This window comes from Pygocentrus nattereri, chromosome 17 (assembly GCF_015220715.1).
Source record: "Pygocentrus nattereri isolate fPygNat1 chromosome 17, fPygNat1.pri, whole genome shotgun sequence".
Classification (NCBI taxonomy): domain Eukaryota; kingdom Metazoa; phylum Chordata; class Actinopteri; order Characiformes; family Serrasalmidae; genus Pygocentrus; species Pygocentrus nattereri.
In genome coordinates, this window is record NC_051227.1 from 30,095,137 (window position 1) to 30,116,967 (window position 21,831).

Sequence of the window (21,831 nt, forward strand, 5' to 3'; positions counted from 1 at the left end):
TTTATACGACTTGTTCAAAGACGTTTGCAACTCGGAAACAAACTTTGTGAAGGAAAGGTTGGCTTTCTGCTGCACTGTTTATTCTCTTTTACATTTGAGGCCAGCTTGACTGTAGCTTAACTTACATAAATTCCAGCAGCTGTCAGGTCTGCTTACCCAGCGCCACCAGCTAGTGGAAAGCCCTGGTTTTAGTGGCCGTTCTCCGGCTCTTGGTGCTTATGTAGGGGCTTAGTGCCTGGCCGAGGCTCATAACAGTTTGATGAAAGTGTAATGAGGGATTTGGGTTGTGTTTATTGCTAAGCCAGCTCAGAGCTCTTTAAGTCAGACGTCTTTAAACAGTTGTTCTGACTGGGGTAAGTTCATTGGCCGGCCAAGCCCCTGCCTCCCCTGGTCACCCACTCTTTGGTCACTGTCGTATAACATTTAGGCTTACAGTGTTGTAATCATGAAAAAATATCATTCCACAGTAATAGACTGATATTCACTGAGGCCAGCCAGCATTGTTCACTGCCAAAAGGTGAACGCCTAAATAGACACAGTGCTAGTTTATTTTTTCCTCTGTGTGGCTTTGCTGTTTTTTTGCTAGTGATAGTCCTCTGCGGTGCTTATTGCTATGTCAGCAGTATGAATGCAGAGAGCACCTTGAAACAATGACCTCCCAGATGCCAGTGCATGGTCATGGAAAACCAATCCAACCTTTCTGGGGAAAGCTCAGACAGCTGAGGAATGAGAGCTGGTTGATTTTGTATTCTTTAAATACCACGAACAATAGATGGGCCTACTCAGGATAGGTATTCACTAAAACATGTATGTTTGAAAACATTTCTGAAAAGAATTTAATGGAAATGGCAGAATTAGGCAATGATTGTTGCTATGCTTTGGGAATCTTTGTTTCCTGATAGTTTAATCAGATACATAATCTTTTTTGCAGTTGCACTGGTCATTGAAAGTGTGTGCTTTTGTTCCAACACTTAATGTACAGATGTACTTGCTATGTGTTCATTTGGAAGTCTTTGCAAATTTGGCTTGCTGTTGGTCATGGAGGCTGCAAGCTTTTTTTTTTTTTTTTTTGAGCAATTTGTCTTATCCTGCCTTTTTATTTCTAGCAATTGTACTGTTTGTTTTTTCAGTAAATATAGGGTATTTGACCAGGTCTGTTCCACAACCCATTTTTTTGATAGTTTAGGTTTCATTAATGCTGTGTGAAATATAGACCCATATTTGATTAAAGTCTAACAACTTTGAGTCCTGCTATTCAGGAAAATACATTTGGTTGGAGTAACGACTGGTACGTGTAGCAATTCTCAAAACTAATATTGCAGAAATGGTTCTGAAATAAAGTTACTTTTGATCTGCCATCATGCCTTGTATGCTTTTGTATGTTCTGCCCTTGCATTATCCATACAGCACACATATGAGTGTAGCAGACTCTGCCAAAGTGCACATAAGGGAAATGATTGGTCCGTGACCTTTAAGGAATTTTAAACCGTGCCTGGGAAACAAAGTGCTCACTGTCTCTTGGCATCCTGCATTAAAATGGATGTCAGCAGGGCCGGGCTCTGTGTGTGTGTGTGTGTGTGTGTGTGTGTGTGTGTGCGTGTGCCGGAAGCCTGACTCTTCCCTGGTCTTGGGACTTTCATTTGCAGCCACGCGCTTTTCCCTTAGGGCTATGGAGCGGAGGCGCGGAGAGAAAGGGAACCCCAGGGGCCTCTCCTGCTCTCTTCCTGACATGTTCAAAGACACACTGGCCATTTCTATAGTTGCCCCCCTTTGAAAATCAGCTGCCTGTATCTCATTGTGGAGCACATAGAGTGTTCAGAATTTGCTAAGCCAAACGAAAAATGAGTAGCTTATGCGTGCCAGATGTTCCAAACTTTTATCTGTTAGTCAGATCATCTTTTGCCACAGCTGTTCATTCACTATCCAAGTGTGGAACGATCAGGATAGTGCGAAGCACAATATCGCTTTTTTTTTTCTTATTCAATCCCTAAATCTTCAATGTTGGCTAGTATTAATCCAACAATTTTTCTTTAAATACAACTGAGCTTTTTTACCTTTCCTTTAGTGAACAGTTATTCAACACACAACTCCCACATGTGGCTACTGATACTATATAACATAAAAAAGGCTAAAAACGTGAGCTATATCAATGTTTCCATTTTCAGTTTATTTTACCATTCAACATTTCAAAAGTGCAACATGTGAATAAAACTATGTTTTATTGTTCCATCTCTATTGGCTGCTGTTATTGAATGACCTATTTTACTTCACTTTTAAGTTATATTGTGCCATGTGCAATTCTCGACTGTTTTATAGGCTGGATTTTTTAGTGAATTATCAGATTTGTTCCTTTCATTTCTACCTCCGATATCCAGTCTAGCATTTTCTGCTAGTACTCACGCTTATAGTAAATATCGGATCAAAGCCATCTTTAGTTATTTCATATTTAAAGGAGAAATGTGAATGCGTTGCTATGCAAAAGAAAGTGCAAAAGAGTCCACATCAGGGAGCATTTAGTGGGAAGAAAGTCCCCCCCTCACACACCACCACCACCCCAGTCTTCTTATAGTTCATTAACACAGGCAGGCCAAGTGTGCTTTTATGCTTTCTGAAGTAAGCACCTCTATACTGGCTTTACAGCAGGCCTGGCTCCAGACTCCATGCTTTGTGTGTATGTTAGCAGATGTGCTGGCTTGCAGGTGTGCAGCCACACTCTGGGGTTGGAAATCGGAAGTCTGGACTGCTTTGACTCCTTTGTTTTAACACTTTAGGTGTAGGAGATTTGGCTTGGAGGGAATGGGTGCGGTCTTGAGTAGTCTCCATGTGTCAAGCACAATTTCTTTCAATCCTATGCCTACACACCATGACGCTCCCAGTGCCTTGAGTAATGCACTTGAACTGTTTCATATGGTGGTGTTTCTTCCTTACATGAACCCAGTCGACGCATCAATCACTCAGACGTCTCTCTAATCTCTCTCTCTTTCCTCTTCTCTTTGTCTCTGTTTTTAGCTCCCTATTAAGACAGGACAGCAGAACACTCACACCAAAGTAAGCACAGAGCACAACAAGGAATGTCTGATCAACATCTCGAAATACAAGTTTTCCCTCGTCATCAATGGCCTGACCAACATCCTCAAAAATGTTAACAACATGGTAAGTTCATGTGTTTTAGGGTTTGCGAAACTGCCAGACGACCTGTTTCCCCATAGAGAAAGTCCCCAGTGTTTTTACATATCGTCACTGTCAGTGCAAACCTTTTATAGGTCAGCTGTCCTTTTTCTTAAATAAACCAATAAAAACACCAGATGTCATTTAAATTGTGTGAGCATTTATTAACAAACAGGTCAATAGAAATGCACTAGAAGTGGTTGATATAAAATCTTGTTCTTTTAACAGTCAGTGAAATCCAAAAGTCTGAGACCATTAGTGAAAAGGTCTCTGATTTTGTTTCTTTGTTTTTTTCTTAATTTAATGTACAAGTTTTTATTGCAAATTATATCATCGGCATTACTAATAGAATCCTAAGCTTGGTTTGGACTCTGCAGGTCTGTGGAAAGGCTGCTAAACTGAAAACATCTGACCTTTTGTTCTTCATTTCACTTGTCATAACGCTTTTCTCTCTTTTTAAAAAAAAAAAAAATAATTTTTTAAATAAACATTGTCAAATTTCTAGAACCTATTGTTTATTTCCACTTTTAAATGAAGAAAAAATCTCAATGTTATCAGTGTGGTCTTATGTACCCCATCGTACATTAAAGATAATGTTTTTCCTTCTCTAAAGCTACGTTTCATACATACAGGGTTTTGTTATGACAGTGACTATTTGGTATGTGTTATGCGTAGCAGTGGTTTTTACTTTCTGGAGGCGGATTACCCACTGCTAGTTGTGAAGTTGCTTTAATTTGATTGACTCCTGGAAAGTCTGTGTCTGTTTTACAGTGTTCACAACTGTCTCTATGTGCATTTGTCTCCCTTTTCCAGCGGATTTTTGGGGACACTGCTGAAAAGAACCTCTACCTCTCCCAGCTCATCATCCTGGACACTCTGGAGAAGTGCTTGGCAGGGGTGAGCAGTCAGTCATGTTTTAGTATTGACTGTTTTCACTCACATACCCAGTCAGTCGTATACAGTTCCCTCACATATGCAGCTGTAGGTTTTATAGAATTGGAATAGTGACAGAATTTCACAAATGTCCACTGTTTAGTTGTTTTCCCTTTGTTTAAATACAAAGCAACATAAAATGAACAAAAATGCTTCTGTGTCTGTGTTAAATCTTGGCTCACCTTGTCTGGGTCTAAGACACAAAGGTCTGCTGATACAGTTAAAGCTTATAGTCTCTCTTCGTCCAAAAAGAGGCTTGTAGACTTGCCTCCGCAGAAGATTACATTTGCAGGTGTTTCCTCGTCTTGAGTTAGTATTTTTTATTTATTTTTTGCTTCCAGTGGGATCGACAGGATTTTCCTGTATAGATATTTCATTAATATGCTGTCAGATGTGAGACATCTGCGCGCTTTCCTCAGCTTGTCATTTCTTTCTGTCTGGGGCAGAGTTTAGCAGGATGCTTGTAAATTAAACTCTACACAAGATTAAACTTAGTCAAACAGTAAGTTCTCTTACTGTTTTTTTTTTTTTTTTTTTTGGGTAATGATTATTATGCAAGTGCCCTCGCAGAATTGTTTGCCAGTGGTACTACACAGATAATGATTGATCAGTCAATGCTTTGACAGATTTAGGACTCTGGGCTTTGCTTCATCAGAGTGAATGCATTGATTCATTAATGTGTTGGGTGCTCAGTAAGTGAATTTAGTTTCCCCTCACTTGCTGCTGGTCTTTTGGCTTTAATTTTTAGTCACCTACAGGTTATTTTGAAATGTGATATCTGCCCTTGCATATTATTGGTAAAATATCAAATAATGAAAAGGACAATCAAAAAAAGTTAATGTCATGGATAAATAATCTTAACGTCATTTTCAGATATATTTTTTATGGAGTAGTTATAGACATATTTATTATGCTAAACCTCCACAGCGGTCAAGCAACCTGTGTCTATGGTTTGTTCAAATAACATTAAATGTAATGATTCGCAGTCGTGGGCTGGTATCACTTAAAAAAAAAAAAAAGTATCACTTAACGGAAATGGTGTTTATATCACCATGATGATCATGATTCTTCATGAAAAAATGTGTCTTCATGTGAAATTGGAGCTTTCTGTGTCCTTCTGTCATGGAGTTTAAAAGAAAAAAGTTATTTCAAAGAGGACAGGGTTACTCAGTTCTACTTACAAGATGTAACTGGGATGCTAACTAATGTATGTATATGTTCTGCAGCAAACCAAGGACTGTTTGCGCCTGGATGAGGCTATGCTGGTGAAGCAGTTGCTCCCTGAAATCTGTCACTTCCTGCATTCGTGTCGTGAAGGCCAGCAGCACGCGGCTCAGCTACGCAGCTCTGCTTCTGCCGTGCTCTTCTCCCTCAGTTGCAACAACTTCAATGCTGTCTTCAGCCGCATCTCCACACGGTACTGTCCCACGCAGTGAGGTCCTCTTCAGTGGTGTGCACAGTCTTTGACACCTCTAGCAGAATTTTCATTAGGAAATTTTGGTGCCGTTGAAGGTAAAGGAATAATATAGTAGGCTGTCGATGTTAATGATGCACTGGTGGGATATTGTGGACTGTAACTGAATAGCACAATCAAGTAAAATTGATTATGAATGATTATGGGGCATAAATATAAAAAGAAACCTAATACAAAAAAATCTAGCCATTGTTTGCCACTTTCTCATAAATTACATGCCTTGTTGATTTTAAGTGAAAGTGCACGTCATCTATAACATACTTCTGCACAATTTAATGCACAAAAACTGTTTATTTGCTGACATTAACATATTAAGGAAAAAAATTAAACATATGTGGCCTTTTAGGTTTTGTTTTTTTTCCATTACGTTAAACTCAGCAAATATATAGAAATGGCACTTAAAGTTGCAAAAAATGCCATATTTTAGTTTTTTCGTACAGAGATAAATTTTTTTTGTCACTTCGACATAATTTGACGAGGGGTATTCAGTTTTTTTCCTCTCAATATGACTCTACGTATTGCATTCTCAAACTGCCTAAAACAAAAAACATTTGCTAACATTTTATTTTTTCCCTCTCTTCATGGTTTCTAATTTAAAGTCAAATGTGTTTAAAGAAGCTTAGAAGGCTGTCGTACACAACACCCGATAAGAGCACGCTTTATAAGAGCAGAAGCAAATTGGCTAATGGCTACATTTAAACACCTGTATATACATTTCTTTCAGCATGTAGTCCTGCATTCTTTAAAAAAAAATCAAACATTTTATGTTTGCACATAATGTTTTACATGTACCCTGGATAAAATGTTTTTACAGATATATCTCTACAAAGCATTAAAATGTGCTACATATAGCTATCCTGCTATATGTAATGCATTTTCGATGCTTTATTTGGTCCCACATAAAAGAATCAAGGGGATCAGTATATCTGAAGAGTCCAGCACAGCAATACAGTTCATTAGTCCATGACTGCTGTTCCATTTCATGGGTAAAGAAGTCATTGTCTTTTCAAACAGCCAATCTCAACATGATTCCTGGAAGGGAGCAGGAAAAAACACACACACACCCTTTGGTGGCGGGCGAGGTCCAGATGCAGAATGCTTTTGATTGTCTTTCTATTCTTTGACTATCTTTGTTTGTGCCTCAGTACATATCCTGTGATCTCAAACAACCAGTCAAAATACCTTGACTCATGGAAGCCACTCACGTACATGTGTGTTTGTTTTTTTTGTTGTTGTGGTGGTTGGTTTTTTTTTTGTTTGTTTGTTTTTTTGTTTTTTTTAATGGCAGAACTAAGAAATTAATCAGAAATGTTTGTTGTCTCTCATAGGTTACAGGAGCTTACAGTATGCACAGAGGACACGGTGGATGTTCATGACATAGAGCTTATTCAGTACATCAACGTGGACTGCTCCAAATTAAAGAGATTATTACAAGGCAAATGGAACTTATGTTAGACTATGTTTTATTGCTACATTATAAGAGTTCATAAGATTTTTAATCTGAACCACCTTAAGTGTTTTTTTGTGTTAATGTTTGTATCCGTACAGAAACTGTACTGAAGTTTAAAGCACTGAAGAAGCCTGCACAGCTTGCTGTCATCAATAGTTTGGAAAAGGTATGTTCTTCTAGGAACTCAATGAAATAATGCTACAAATGATGGAAAAATAATCGGTCCTCATCTTTATGATTTTCAGGCTTTTTGGAACTGGGTGGAGTACTACCCTGATGAGTTTACTATGCTGTATCAGAGACCGCAGGCTGACATGGCTGGTGAGTAAAATGTGAAGATGAAGTGTCAGTCTGTAGGAGTGTAACATTGCACATATATTTTAAAGTTTGCATCATGAGTACAGATCGCATGGATCCAATATGGAGTATCCATATCGGGCCAATGTTGGTAGAAAATGCTGGATTAGATATTGGAGGAAAAAAGAGTGAATCTGTTTCAAGAAAGTTGCAAAATAGTCATGAAAATTACAAAAAAATTTGTCACAAATTTGAGCTTTGGTTAGGAAGTAAAGCCTCTCTTCAAGGTTATACGTTCTCATGTTGAAGACCCATGAGATGTTTCAATTCTATGGTCCACCAGAGGGCAGTGCAGAACTTGTATGTTACGTTTTGGTCAGAGGTTTTTTTTATCTGTTTAGTCCAAATAAGGAAGCAAAAAAGGATTACTGCACCTGGTCAAAGGTTATCACAAGCTTGGCAAAAACAGAGCTGAACCAAGCAGCAGGTATAGCGCATAGGAATGGTATATGATATAATATAGGTATTGACCAATACTAATTTCAGAATTGAAAAAAATGGTGTTTTGCCATCTCTAATTATGTCAGTATTCAGTTTGATAAAGTACTTTGATTCTTTGATTTGGCAAAATACTGGATTGTGCAAAATAGTGAACTTAATAAACTATGCTATACCTTGGCTATATACAATAGAAAAATAGAAAAGATTTTCAATAATTTTGATTATTGATAATGGTTTCAATGATAGCAAATGAGAGAGAGAGAGAGAGAGCAAGAGCAAGAGCAAGAGAGAGACATTGTCAAAACAATTTTAAGTTGCAGTGCACTGTTTTGAATATTCATTTGCAGATTTCACAGTGCTGCATTGGGATTGTTGCATCATTTAACACTCAGACATTTGGACTTCGCTTATAGACTTATGAAGTGTCCTAAGCAAGTCTGTGAAGGATTCATTTCCTCTCTGTCCTCTATGAAATAGATTCTGCAGAGAAACTGTTTGACCTAGTGGACAGCTTTGCAGAGAGTGCTAAGAGGAAAGCAGCTGTGTGGCCACTGCAAATCATCCTCCTCATCCTCTGTCCTGAAATCACACAGAGCATCTCCAAAGAAGTGGTGGAGGACAGCAAGACCAACAAGGTAAGAGTTCTGTCTTTGGCTCCTCAAGTTCTGTTCCAGATCTATCAGCGGGTATAATCTGTTCTGAGCTATTGTTTTTTTTTTTTTCTTCAAACTTTAAACATTTGCCAGGAGAAGGAAAAAACATAGTTTACTTTTAATGTAAGTCAATGGAACCAGACTTTTTTCCCAGTCATTTTTGGCCATTTCTTTTAGTCCTTTCATCATGAAATTTACATATAGTATAAAGGGTATCAGTTTTTTTTTTCAAATTTTGTCAAAAAATGTTGAAATGGAGATATGAGATTTTCTTCTGACAACAGCAGGATGTATAGGTGATTGTGCTTTTGGCATCACAACCATGATAAAGTCAAAATAGATATATATTTTTTTAACTTTAGTTGGACTGAGGAGTGAAAGGTAGATTTTTAACCAGTAACAGTATTTCCATATCAAATGGAAAGTGTATCAAATTCTTTTGTTTATTCATAATATATAGCACTTTAATAAAAGGGAAAAATTGAAATAGTCCAAAACATCACACTCATTCAGTCAGCCGAATATGTTGTCTCTTTGCAGAAATTGTTCTTGGAGAGTCTGAGGAAGGCCTTAGCAGTTCATGGCAGCAGCAAGCAACTGACAGAGAGTGCAGCCATTGCCTGTGTCAAACTGTGTAAAGCCTCCACATACATTAACTGGGAGGATCATTCTGTCATCTTCCTTTTGGTGCAGTCCATTGTAGTGGATCTCAAAGTAAGTTTCTGAGAAATATGTCTGTTATTTTTTCCTTTTTCTTAATATTGTTGAAGCTGGGTCAGTGCTACCTTTTTCTGTGTGTTTGTCCCTCAGGCTCTCCTGTTCAACCCCACTAAGCCATTCTCACGAGGCACTGGGTGCCAGAGTGCTGACGTGGACCTGATGATCGACTGCTTTGTGTCCTGCTTCCGCATCAACCCACACAACAACCAGCACTTCAAGGTCAGCCTGACTCTCCCAGGGCTTACTCACTCGTGACTCTCAAGGTTATGACTAATATTAGCGTAGCATCGCTTTGGAGGGGCCGGTCAAGGTTAAATGTCCATCTGAAAACTAGAAACATTTGTCTGTTTAATTTTCAGAGCTCAGTGGATTATTCACTTCATATGTTTTGTGGGTGAATGTGTCTGAAGGCTCACTGCTGTTTACTACTGTGCAGTGTTTACCTCTTCAATATGAGATGCTCAAAGTTTGTCTACTGATGATTAGTACAGTGTTGTTATTTTTGTGTGTGTAAGTATGTTAGTGTGTCTCCACTTTCTCCTAGGTGTGTCTGGCCTCCACCTCCCCTCCAACCTTTCATTTTGTCCTGGTCAACTCTCTGCACAAAATCATCACTAATGTGAGTCAATCCAGAGTTGCTGTCACACTGGATGTTTGCCTTACAAATTTTGGCAAATTCTTTTGACCAATAAATGGCCATCATTAGGTGGCCTTTAATTGCTAACCGCCAAGGCTAAAATCACCCATCAGAATATCAGATTTAAAACACAGTTGTTAGAACAATTATAAAACATCCAGATGTAAATGCTGACTGCTTGAGCTAGGTTCAGTCAAAGTCATCCTGAAATGTTTGATGCATGCTCTACTATGAGCAAACTCTTACATTTTTATAGGAACTGTGGTTTGTTGGAAATTAAATAACTAAACTTATACGTCTTATTTTTTCATACATTGCATCGGTTGAACAATTGATCATATACATCTCTGCTTGCTTTTTTATTTTTTTGCTGGTTTGCGGCAAAAATCAGATGATTATGGGTAGTCCTGGTGTGATGTGATTTATGGGACTGTAATTGTCCAATGAGTAGCTAATGCTAACCAGGTAGTTTATTTATTTATGTTTTGTTATAAATGAATGGCGTTTCCTGAAACCGCAATAATTAGCAGAGAAAAGAAACCGCAGATCTTGTTTTTTGTTGGTTTACGCTTCGAAGGCCCACAAATTCACAGTTAACATTGACTTGAATGACTTGGATGGCTTGGTGCACACTGAAATATTTTCTCTTTTGAAAAGTATATTCTTCTGGAGTTTTTTACATCACGTGATCATGTGTACAGGATCTTAAACAACAGGTGGGACACTTGGACTGTGTCACAATCTTACCTTCATGTCTCCCTCTGACTTGCAGTCTCACTTGGACTGGTGGCCAAAGATCGATGCCATCTACTGCTACTCAGGAGAACTGCGTGCCATGTTTGCAGATACACAAAGCCGAGTCGTCCAGAGCCTTAGTGCCCACGCACCGCTGAGGATGACCCCGGTGAGACACTATCCACCCACTTGCTCATATCAGCTAGTTGCGAATTTGTACATGTGGAGCTGAATGTGTGTCACTGGACTACTAGTTTTGGTTAAGCACTGTTGGTGCTAAGTACAAAAATTCAATCCACAGAAGTGAACAAAGTCTATGTTTGTCCAATTTACACATACATATGAAAAATGATGATTATTGATCATTCCATTTATTGAAGATAAAGATCTATTCAAAATCTATATTCCCCTTATGAAAAAGTAATTGCCTCCTAAACCTAATAACTGATTGCAGTTCTTACTACCAAGGGTTGCACAATCAGTTGTTTGCAGCAACTAGCAATGAGTCTTTTACATCGCTTTGGAGGAATTTTCGCCCACTCTTCTTTGCAGAATTGTTTTTATTCGGCTACATTGGAGGGTTTCCAAGCGTGAACTGCCTTTTTAAGGTCTTGCTACAGTATCTCAATGGGATTCAAGTCAGGGCTTTGACTTGGCCACTCCAAAAACTTCTTTTGAGCCATTCAGAATCGGATTTGCTTGAGTGCTTTGGACCATTGTCCTGCTCCATAACCCAGCCATGCTTGTGCATTAGGTCACAAACTGGCAGGGCATTCTCCTTCAAGATTTCCTGAAAGAGAGCAGAATTTGTGGTTCAATCAGGTATGACAAGTAATCCAGGTCCTGCAGAAACCAAGCAGCTCCAGATAGTCACACTACCACCACAATATCTGACTATTGGTATGATGTTCTCACGGTGGAATGCAGTATTAGCTTTACACTAGATATAATGGGACCCATGTATTCCAGAAAGTTTCACCTTTGACTCATCACTCCATAGAATATTATCTCAAAAGTCTTGGTTATCTAGATGGTTTGAATTAACTTAACTGAGGTAACTGAGGCTGGCACTTCTTTAGATCTTTAACTAGGTTCTTTTGTGACCTTCAGGATGATTTTTTTGATGCGCTGTTGGTGAAATTTTGGTAGGCTGGCCAGTCCTAAGAAGGTTCACCACTGCTCCAGGTTTTCTCCATTTGTGGATAATGGCTCTCACTGTGGTTCATATTGAGTCTTAGTGATTGCTGTAGATTTCAACATTTTTCCACATCTGTATTTGAATCTGTTCAGAATATGGTATCATGTTCTGCTTTTTGTGACCTTCTAGCCTGCTTCACATTGCCAGACAGGTTCTATTTAAGTGATATTTAGGTTCAACAGGTCTGGCAGAAATCATGCCTGGGTGTGTCTAGTGAAATTGAACCCAGTGGTCAATAAAATTTGGTTACCTGATTGATTTAGTAGCTACATAGTTGCTTTAGTAGAGAAATCACATCCACATTTAATGCTGGAGGCCTCACTTGCATGTCCTGCAGGTCAGTGTAGCATTCTTTAGCTTCCATAGGATATGGGAGCAGAAGACCCACTAGAGTGCCTTTGTTAACACCACAACACCAGACACTGTGCCTCACCTGGGTTTATGGGGTTGCTGACTGGACCCTAGAGGACTGGCAGCAAGTGGTGTGGTCCAGTGAGTCATGGTACCACTTGTTTTGGGCTGAAGGTAGAGTTTGTGTGTGGCATAGACCCCATGAAACCATGGACCCCAGTTGCTAACAATGCACTGTGCATGCTGGTAGCAGTTCCGATACTGGTGTGGGGTGTGTTCTCATGGCATGGGTTGGTTTTACTGGTCTGCCTAAACAAGTCATTGACCAGTGACCACTATGTTTCGCTGTTGGGTACCATTTGCAGCCTTTCATGTGTCACCACAATGATGGGATATTCCAGCAGGAAAATACACCATACCATCAGGCCCAAGTCAAGAGTGGTGTGGACTGCACGTTCGTCCAGTCGAGCATTTATGAGATGTGGTGGAGAAGTTCATTCACACCCAAGACCCTGCTGTGGATGGCTATCTAGATGGCATGGCTAATCCTCACCCAGATGTCTTCCATCCACTTGTGGAATCAATGCCACTTGGAGTTGCATGTCAGTGCATGTCAGAGTGGATCTGTAGTTGTTGCAGCTTTGCATGCACACCATCTCATAGGACTTCTGTTTGTTAAAATTGAAATTTTGGCTTCAGTGAGCATTTGAACTTGTTTACATGATGGCATAGTTACGTAGCACTGGCGATTCCCAGCGAAACTTTGTGTGTATTTTGCTTTGTGTGTATTTTGTGAATGCTCACCAACGTCATATAGTTCAGGTAAATTTTTACTGCAAGCTGTCATCTCATCAAGGTTTCACAACAGCTTTAGTATTTCAAAATCTGTTGCCATGGAGATATGAAACATAATCACAGTAAAGCCCAGAGGGGTTTTGATGTATTAATTTATGAATGCTAATCTTTCTGATCTGAGTGGAATTTGAAAGAAATATGTGATCGAGATGAACCTTTCTTCACAGAGTCTGACATTCAAGGAGAAGATGACAACTAGTTTGAAGTTTAAAGAAAAGTCTGCAGATCTGGACTCTCGCTCTCTCTTATTGGCTTTGGTGAAACTCATCCATGCTGACCCTAAACTAATGCTACATGTAAGTGCATCTTTCCTCTTCTGCTAAAATTTTTAGTAATCCTAATTTCTACATTTTGCACTATTGATTTTGTTTCTAGTTATATTGTACATTTATTGACAGACATCCCTTCTAACTAATTCTTTCAATTAGGCCTTTCACAATCATGACATTTTAATGATTAATAGCTATATAAATAATTGTAATTAACAATCTATTAGTCTTTCTTTAAGGAAAAAACTAAAGCGTGCACATTGGCTGACTTATTTTACTTACTATCTATTGATATTTTACATAGTTTAATTAATGCACCAATTCTGAAGGTAGAGCTTTGGTTGTTTTTGTCAGACCCGTGATGTGTGTTATAAATGTTTTCTGCTTTCATTTACAATTTCATTTAACATGTATATGTATTTGAATCAAAGTCAACTGATAAACACTCAGTTTACATTCTGGGTGTTGTGATGTAAACACATCACTGTGAAAGCTGACAACTAGGGAAAGTCATTTCTGTCAGCTTAAGTATTATGATCAGCTCAAATTATTATAATCGAGTGATTATACAGTAATTTTTGACAGGCTCCAGGTGCACCAATTTCTGACACAGGCACTTGGGTTGTGCACACACCTATTGTATACTATCCATAGAAAGTAGAATGGGATCTTCTGGAGCAGCCGCACAGAAGTTAAATGTCACTGTGCCCAGTATCTATGGCAGGTTGAAGAGTATGAAGCACTGCATCACTGCACTGTGGAACAATGAAATTGTGTTCTCTGACATGATGGAGCGCTATCCGATACCTTTGATTCAGAACTTATCATCCAATATCAGTTCCTCAACTCACCGGTGCTGTTGTGGCTGAATGCAATCAAATTATCACAGTAGTATTCCCAAAGGTAATGTAAGACTTTCCCAGATTGGTAGAGGCTGTTAATGCAGCAATGTGTGGACACACTCTGTATTAATACCTTTGATTTCTGAAGAAATGTAGTCCGCAAACTTTTGGACACCCAGGTCTAGTTTCTCACACACAGGTTAAGCTTAATACTAGACTAAAAAGAATTTGCAGTGTAAAATCACCTTTAGTACTGCACTTTAGACCAAGCCTAGGTTTAGTTTATGTCTGGGAAACCAGCACTTCGTGAATACACTATATTGCCAAAAGTATTCACTCACCCAGCCAAATAATTGAATTCCAGTGTTCCAATCACTTCCATGGCCACAGGTGTATAAAACCAAGCACCTAGGCATGCAGACTGCTTCTACAAACATTTGTGAAAGAATGCGTCGCTCTCAGGAGCTCAGTGAATTTCAGCATGGAACCATGATAGGATGCCACCTGTGCAACAAGTCCAGTCGTGAAATTTTCTCACTACTAAATAATCCAGTTAACTGTCAGTGGTATTATAACAAAGTGGAAGCGATTGTTAACGACAGCCACAAAGTGGTAGGGCACTCAAAATGACAGAGCAGGGTCAGCGGTTGCTGAGGCGCATAGTGCGCAGAGATCACCCGCTTTCTGCAGAGTCAATCACTTCAGACTTCCAAACTTCATGTGTTCTTCAGATTAGCTCAAGAACAATGCGTAGAGAGCTTCATGGAATGGGTTTCCATGGCTGAGCAGCTGCATCCAAGCCTTACATCACCAAAGCTTCAAATGCAGTGGTGTAAAGCGCTGCCACTGGACTCTGAAGCAGTGGAGACTTGTTCTCTGGAGTGACGAATCACGCTTCTCCGTCTGGCAATCCGATGGATGAGTCTGGGTTTGGCGGTTGCCAGGAGAACGGTACTTCTCTGACTGCATTGTGCCAAGTGTAAAGCTTGGTGGAGGGAGGATTATGGTTGTTTTTTAGGGTTTGGGATCAGCTCCTTAGTTCCAGTGAAAGAAATTTTGGACAATTTCGTGCTCCCAACTTTGCAGGAGCAGTTTGGGGATGGCCCCTTCCTGTTACAACATGACTGTGTACCAGTGCACAAAGCAAGGTCCATAAAGACATGGATGAGTGAGTTTGGTGTGGAAGAACTTGACTGGCCTGCACGGAGTCCTGACCCCAACCCGATAGAACACCTTTGGGATGAATTAAAGGGGAGACTGCGAGCCAGGCCTCCTAGTTCAACATCAGTGTCTGACCTCACAAATGTGCTTCTGGAAGAATGGTCAAAAATTCCCATAAACACACTCCTAAACCTTGTGGAAAGCCTTCCCAGAAGAGTTGAAGCTGTTATAGGTACGAAGGGTGGGCCTACATCATATTAAATCCTATGGATTAAGAATGGGATGTCACTAAATTTCATATGCTTGTGAAGGCACACAAGCAAATAATTGTGGCAATATAGTGTATGTTGAACATGGGTGACAGTGGTTGTTTGTTAAAATGATCAATTTGGAATTTTATATGCATGTAAAGATTTTTTTTTTTTTTTTTTAATAAAAGAACCCTGGTAAACAGGGCCAGGAGATCCAGAACAGCACAACTGAACTTATCATAGGCCTGGTCCAGCTGGTGCCCCTCACACACACTTCAGAGCTCTCTCAGGAAGCCATGGAGGTATTGAATTTGTTCCTTTTTTTCTCATCATCTTTGTCCTTGTTGTTTGACCTTGTGATGAGGATAGAGATGATGTTTGTAATTGACAAAGATATTTAAGGTTTAGGGAGGTGTGTTCACAATGTGTTTTTTTTTTTTTTTTTTTTTTTTTTTTTTTTTTGGTTTGTTTGTTCCTCAGGCACTTTTGGTGTTGCATCAGCCTGAGACCATTGAGCTTTGGAACCCTGATACACCTATTGAGACCTTCTGGGACATCAGGTTGAGCAAACTGCCTTATTAATGTGGTTTGTACTAACTATGCTTAGAGTTGTGTTTATTTGAACATTTGATGTTCTGAACCTCTACAGCTCCCAGGTCCTGTACCTCATCTGCAAGAAGCTGATTGGCCACCAGATGATCAACAGCACAGAGATATTAAAGTGGCTGAGGGAGATACTCATCTGCAGGAACAAGTTCCTCCTGAAGAACAAAGTGAGTAAACCCTACTCTCACAAATTTCTCCTAATAAGGTCAGTTTCTGTTTTTTCCCTTGGGAGCTTAAAGAATGTGACCTACAGCTGCACATTGGTGATTTCTTTGCTTATATACACCTCATTTGGCTCAGCTGTTAGTTGCCAGGTTTACGAGATGTGGAAATTATCAAACTGTGCTAGACCCAGCACTCTAGGACTGAAATTGGGCCTGACAAATAATGTTTTTTGCACTCTTTAGATGCTTTTCAGTCTTCCTTGACCAGCAAAGGGCACAGTCATGCAGATTACCCATGTTATTTTAAAAGTTCCATCTCAGGATCAATCTCATGGAATCCTCATCCTTACTGTTTTTAAACAAAAGAGTATGGTGTGGTGTGTAAACACTTAGTTTCAAAACATGCAGTTCACTCCCCTGTCCATATAGTCCATACATGGAAACTAAGCTGGAAAAACAACTTTTAAATTCACTTTTTTTGTGTGAGGTCATGAAACACAATGCATTATCATATGTTCTTCTGTTTTGTTTACAGCAGTTTGGTTCTGTACATTGACATTGAAGTTATACAGTGTTTTTAGCCCAGACTGCTTTTTGAATGAGTCACAAAAGTCGTGGGCTGGAGGTTAGGGATCTGGCCCTGTGACCGGAAGGTTGCTGGTTCGATCCCCAGGGCCGACAGTCCATGACTGAGGTGTCCTTGAGCAAGACATCTAACCCCCAACTGCTCCCCTGGCGCCGTGGATAGGGCTGCCCACCCCTCCGGGCAAGTGTGCTAATTGCCCCCTAGTGTGTTTTCACTAGTGTGTATGTGGTGTTTCACTTCATTGGTGGGTTAAATGCAGAGGTGGAATTTCCCCGGTTGTGGGATCAAAAAAGTATCACTTAATAACTTAAAACAGTGCAGCTGATCAAAATGGAGGTCATTATAAACGAGTGCCTTGCAAAAGTTTTTAACCTCCTTAAGTCATCAGGTCTGTCTTACGAATTCCACATTTTTTTAAAACAGATCACACTTTTTAAACAAATGTTTTCTTATTTTCTGTTGTTTTGTATTTTGTTTTACTAGACTGACCCTCCAAATGAATTCATTTGAAGTGATATCAGAAATGGTTTTATCTAAGAAAATACTCTGTGGGGAGAAAAAACTAGCTGAAAAAAAGCTGTTTGCATAAGTATGCAACCACTGTGCTTTGGAAGCTCCCAGTTAAGACCGATGAAATATATTGTCCTAACAATGACAATCTACCTGTAAGTTTCACCTTCTTACCCCTTAATTCAAGTACCACTGGTCAAACTGAATATGAAAGGAAGCAAAGATATTAGAGATGAAGTCATTCTGTAAGAGCTAGAGTTCAGACTGGAGTGAAGGTGCACCAGTCAGCAATCTCCAGAGCTCTGCAAATTACTGGAGATGGTTTTTCAGAATACTTCCAGCATTCTGAGAGTCAGGGTAAGCTAATATTGAATGGCGTTCTTTCAATTTATACCATCTCAAAGGCAATTACAGAAGTAGTGGTGCAGTGAAATGGAATGCTTTGGATGGCTATAGTTGATCTTCATACATGAATTGATCTCACAGATGTGGAAGGTTTTTTACTTACCTTTTTTTATAAATGACATCTTGAAATCCCTGTTCCCCTAGGAGAGTGCCACACAGGGTAGTTTGATCCCCATCAGCAAGCAAGCACAGACCAAGCTGGAGGTATGTCTATACTCGTTCCTTTGGAGTCCGGATGCAGAGGCTGTGCTGGTGGCCATGTCCTGCTTCCGACACCTGTGTGAGGAAGCAGATATCCGCTGCAGTGTGGATGAGCTGCCCGTACATACCGTTCTGCCCAACTACAACACCTTTATGGAGTTTGCCTCTGTAAGCAACATGATGGCCACAGGTCAGTTTAACAAACAACATAGTGCTTCTGTTGGTTTAGGTTAACTCTTTCCTGGATTTTGGCATGTATTTAGTTGTTGCTTGTCCTCATTTGAAAGTGCAACATTAAAGTCAATGTGCTGTAACTATGTATGTAGGTCGCTCTACCCTACAGAAGAGAGTGATGGCTCTGCTAAGGAGGATAGAGCATCCAACAGCTGGGAATATAGAGGTGAGTGCTAGTAATAGCATATATAAAATATCTTTAATTAAATTTGTTTGAAAAACTGAAGTCAAGTCTCCTGAAAAGTGTGTCCATATCTACAATTAAGGCAAAGGATTAACACATGAAATACTAAAAAAAAACTGAAGTTGTATTTAATGATTGAGGCTCCTGTGTAATTATCTGTTAAATGTGTTTTCTGCTTTTTTCCAGACACTTAAAAATTAATTTTTGCTTAAATGCAGATTTGCCTGGAAATTACATAAATGAAGCATAGTCTCAGACTTGCACAGTACTGTATCTTTCTTTTCTTTAATACTTGATTTAATTTGACTGTTCATGTTTTACCAACTTCAGGCTTGGGAGGATACACATGCTAAATGGGAGCAAGCAACTAAACAAATTCTAAACCACCCAAAGAACAAAGTTGAAGATGGGCAAGTGAGTAATGAAGTGCCTTTCAGTTTTGTCCTCACATTTGACAGTTAGAGGAGGTAGCCTTCTAGCTGTCTTCTGTTTTGAAACATTGGGGTGTAAAATGGGTTTGAAATACTATTTAGACTTAAAATTAGGAAGTTGGTTCAGTAATAACTGAATATTTTGATAGTGAATGATATTGTTGGCTATATTGCCCAGCCCTGTTTTCTTAGTGTCTGTCCAATAATGAATATTGGTTTTAGTTATTTTCTTTAATGTATTGAATGCATCTCCACATCACACATGGTTCTTCTCTCTCTTCTCAGGAGTGGATCAACATGACTGGTTTCCTGTGTGCTCTGGGTGGCGTTTGTCTGCAGCAGCGCAGTACACCCAGCCTGGGCACCTACAGTCCCCCCATGGGCCCTCTGAGTGAGCGCAAGAGCTCCATGATCTCCATGGCCTCCTGTGAAGTGAACAGTGAGACGCCCCTCAGCAGGTTCTTGGAGCGACTACTGTCCCTCATGGTTTGCACACATGAGAAGGTGGGCCTGCAGATCCGTACAAACGTTAAAGACCTGGTGGGTCTGGAGCTGAGTCCTGCCCTCTACCCGATGCTCTTCACCAAGCTGCGCAACAGCATAGGGCGCTTCTTTGACACTCAGGGACCGGTGAGAAACATCAGCTTTTCTTACACTTAGCAAGCCAACATAAGTCTTTTATGCTTCACAAATGAATACCTCGAAACTTCTAAAAAAACAAATCCACAAAACTGTGATACCTGTTATTACACTTCCTTAGACACCTCTGTGCTGCCACACAGGGACTATTTCTTCTGTGGTTTGTTGGAGATAGTAAAAGTTGCAAATAGAAACAAATTTTCTGTTCTTAGATGGTTACTGTACATTCAGCTTTAAGATGTTTACTGCATTAAGCAATTTTGGTCACAAGAGGGCAGAGTTACATTATCCAGATTTATTAATACAGGATCAATATATACTGTAAAATTTCACTTTTTCTCATTTTTCATAGCTGTGTCATTTCACACATTCAGCACATTGCTGTGTGTTCTGCTTTAGGTACCAATTACTGATACAAACACACTGTTTGTGGAGCAGACCATTGCCATCATGAAGAACCTACTGGACAGCCACACTGAGGGCAGCTCTGAGCATCTGGGTCAGGCCAGCATTGAGACAATGATGCTCAATCTGGTCAGGTCTGGCCTCCTCCTCTTTCTTTTGTTGTTTTTCATTATAGTATAAAAATAGAGATGCTTTTGCAAACCTTCTGTTATCATAATAATGTATGTATGTTTAGCTTAGTTTTATTGAGTTTAATATATTTTATTTACTAGTGATGCATCGAGTCTGATACCACACCGAGTAACTACTCTAGTAATACTAAATTGAGTTACATACTACTTAGAATTAAATAAATTAATTAAAAGTGCATTAGCTAGCTATGCTGCATTATTCAACACAACCTTGTATTGAGTTGCACTGCAATGGAGAATCACAGGTTTAGTTCCACAGCAGAAAAGAGCTTCTATACAGCTTTAGTTTTGTTCCTCATGTGTATCTTGTTCTTTGTTGATTATGTATGTTTGAGCTGTGCTTATTATTAATGATTTCAACATTTTCACACATGTTGAAAATGTGGCAAATAAGAGACCACCCTTTATTTATTATTAAGGTTTTTTTGAAGTATTTATTGTGCCCATCTCTCACTTTGAGTTTCCATTCTATTCGGAGGCTTCCTTATACGGCATCACAAGAAAGGAATTTTTCATTAGAGTCTTAGAAGCTACATACTCTGCTTCTCATGATCTGCTTTTCCCATACTGCCTGGGTGTCCCCACAGGTATGTCCGCATTTTAGGAAATGGAGTCCATGCGATTCAGATTAAAACCAAACTCTGCCAGTTAGTGGAGGTAATGATGGAGCGCAGGGATGATCTTTCTTTCTGTCAAGAGATGAAATTCAGGTAAATACTTTACTTAGTGTTCTCAGCACTTTTTTAGTACATGCTCTTTAGCTTGACATTGCTGTTACATGGTATTAAGGTGATTTTATTGTCCTTTTTGAGGAATAAGATGGTGGAGTATTTAACTGACTGGGTGATGGGGACCTCCAATCAAGCAGCAGATGATGATGTTAAATATCTCACAAGGTAAAGTCAATTAATCTCAGAACTCTTCCCAGTTGTTTGATCTCATGCACCTTGTAATAACGCAAAAAGCTTCTTTGGGGTGTTTGTTGTGCAGGGATCTGGACCAGGCAAGTATGGAGGCAGTGGTTTCTCTGTTGGCTGGCCTACCTCTGCAGCCTGAGGAGGGAGATGGAGTGGAGCTGATGGAGGCGAAATCTCAGCTCTTCCTTAAGTAAGACCTTACACAAACTCACATAACTCTGGTTCCACATATATACCTGTTGGGTCTATACCGTGTAACATTTGTTGATCATTATCACAAATTTTGAGTAACAGGTATTGCATAGTTAGGCTCTAACAAATTGAATTTGTTACAGTGTGTTGTGAGCATCTTGACTAACCTAGATGTCCCACATGAGGGTTTCTCTGTGTCTTTTAATCAGTCACATGATCTGACAAATATAGGAATTTGGTCAAAATAAGACAAGCCACTCTGTAACCATGCAACTTCAAGAGATACCAAGTTATTTTGGATGAAAATTCCATGGTGATTCCACTGGTTTTATTTATTTATTTATTTTTTATTTCATACAGCGGCAGCGATTGGAAGCAGGAGTCATAATGACGAGTTCCAAATCTAGGTTTTTATGTACTATCCAAAACATATTTTAAGCCATAACCTTATTTCAAAACTCTCATAAAACAGTGTCTCGGGAATTAGCATTTTTGCAAGCATTTAATGTATTAACACTCTGTGAAGTAACATTTAAAAGCATTAAATGTCTTGAATGTCTGGTACCCATCAGCACCACACTGGAAAATTCTTCGTATTTTTCTCTTAAATATACCGTTTTCCATCAAATAACTGAAATGTTGAAATGTGCAAGAATTAATTATGCAGTAAC

General features: G+C 39.4%; 1 protein-coding gene across 5 annotated transcripts in view; it reads left to right on the forward strand.

The window, feature by feature from the left end:
- nf1a (neurofibromin 1a) overlaps positions 1–21,831 on the forward strand; it is a 77,071-nt gene that overhangs the window by 1,701 nt on the left and 53,539 nt on the right. For all 5 annotated transcript variants that reach the window (XR_005131717.1, XM_037546552.1, XM_037546553.1 and 2 more), the window contains exons 2-24: positions 3,010–3,153; positions 3,982–4,065; positions 5,328–5,518; positions 6,904–7,010; positions 7,124–7,191; positions 7,271–7,346; positions 8,301–8,458; positions 9,017–9,190; positions 9,287–9,415; positions 9,741–9,815; positions 10,606–10,737; positions 13,140–13,268; positions 15,684–15,797; positions 15,976–16,055; positions 16,145–16,268; positions 17,911–18,157; positions 18,294–18,367; positions 18,716–18,799; positions 19,102–19,446; positions 19,855–19,994; positions 20,639–20,761; positions 20,864–20,947; positions 21,042–21,158. Coding sequence is in view for 4 of the 5 variants with exons in the window: in XM_037546552.1 (XP_037402449.1) it covers positions 3,010–3,153; positions 3,982–4,065; positions 5,328–5,518; positions 6,904–7,010; positions 7,124–7,191; positions 7,271–7,346; positions 8,301–8,458; positions 9,017–9,190; positions 9,287–9,415; positions 9,741–9,815; positions 10,606–10,737; positions 13,140–13,268; positions 15,684–15,797; positions 15,976–16,055; positions 16,145–16,268; positions 17,911–18,157; positions 18,294–18,367; positions 18,716–18,799; positions 19,102–19,446; positions 19,855–19,994; positions 20,639–20,761; positions 20,864–20,947; positions 21,042–21,158 (2,999 nt within the window). In the remaining variant the exon portion in view is untranslated. The remainder of the gene's footprint in view (positions 1–3,009; positions 3,154–3,981; positions 4,066–5,327; positions 5,519–6,903; positions 7,011–7,123; positions 7,192–7,270; positions 7,347–8,300; positions 8,459–9,016; positions 9,191–9,286; positions 9,416–9,740; positions 9,816–10,605; positions 10,738–13,139; positions 13,269–15,683; positions 15,798–15,975; positions 16,056–16,144; positions 16,269–17,910; positions 18,158–18,293; positions 18,368–18,715; positions 18,800–19,101; positions 19,447–19,854; positions 19,995–20,638; positions 20,762–20,863; positions 20,948–21,041; positions 21,159–21,831) is intronic.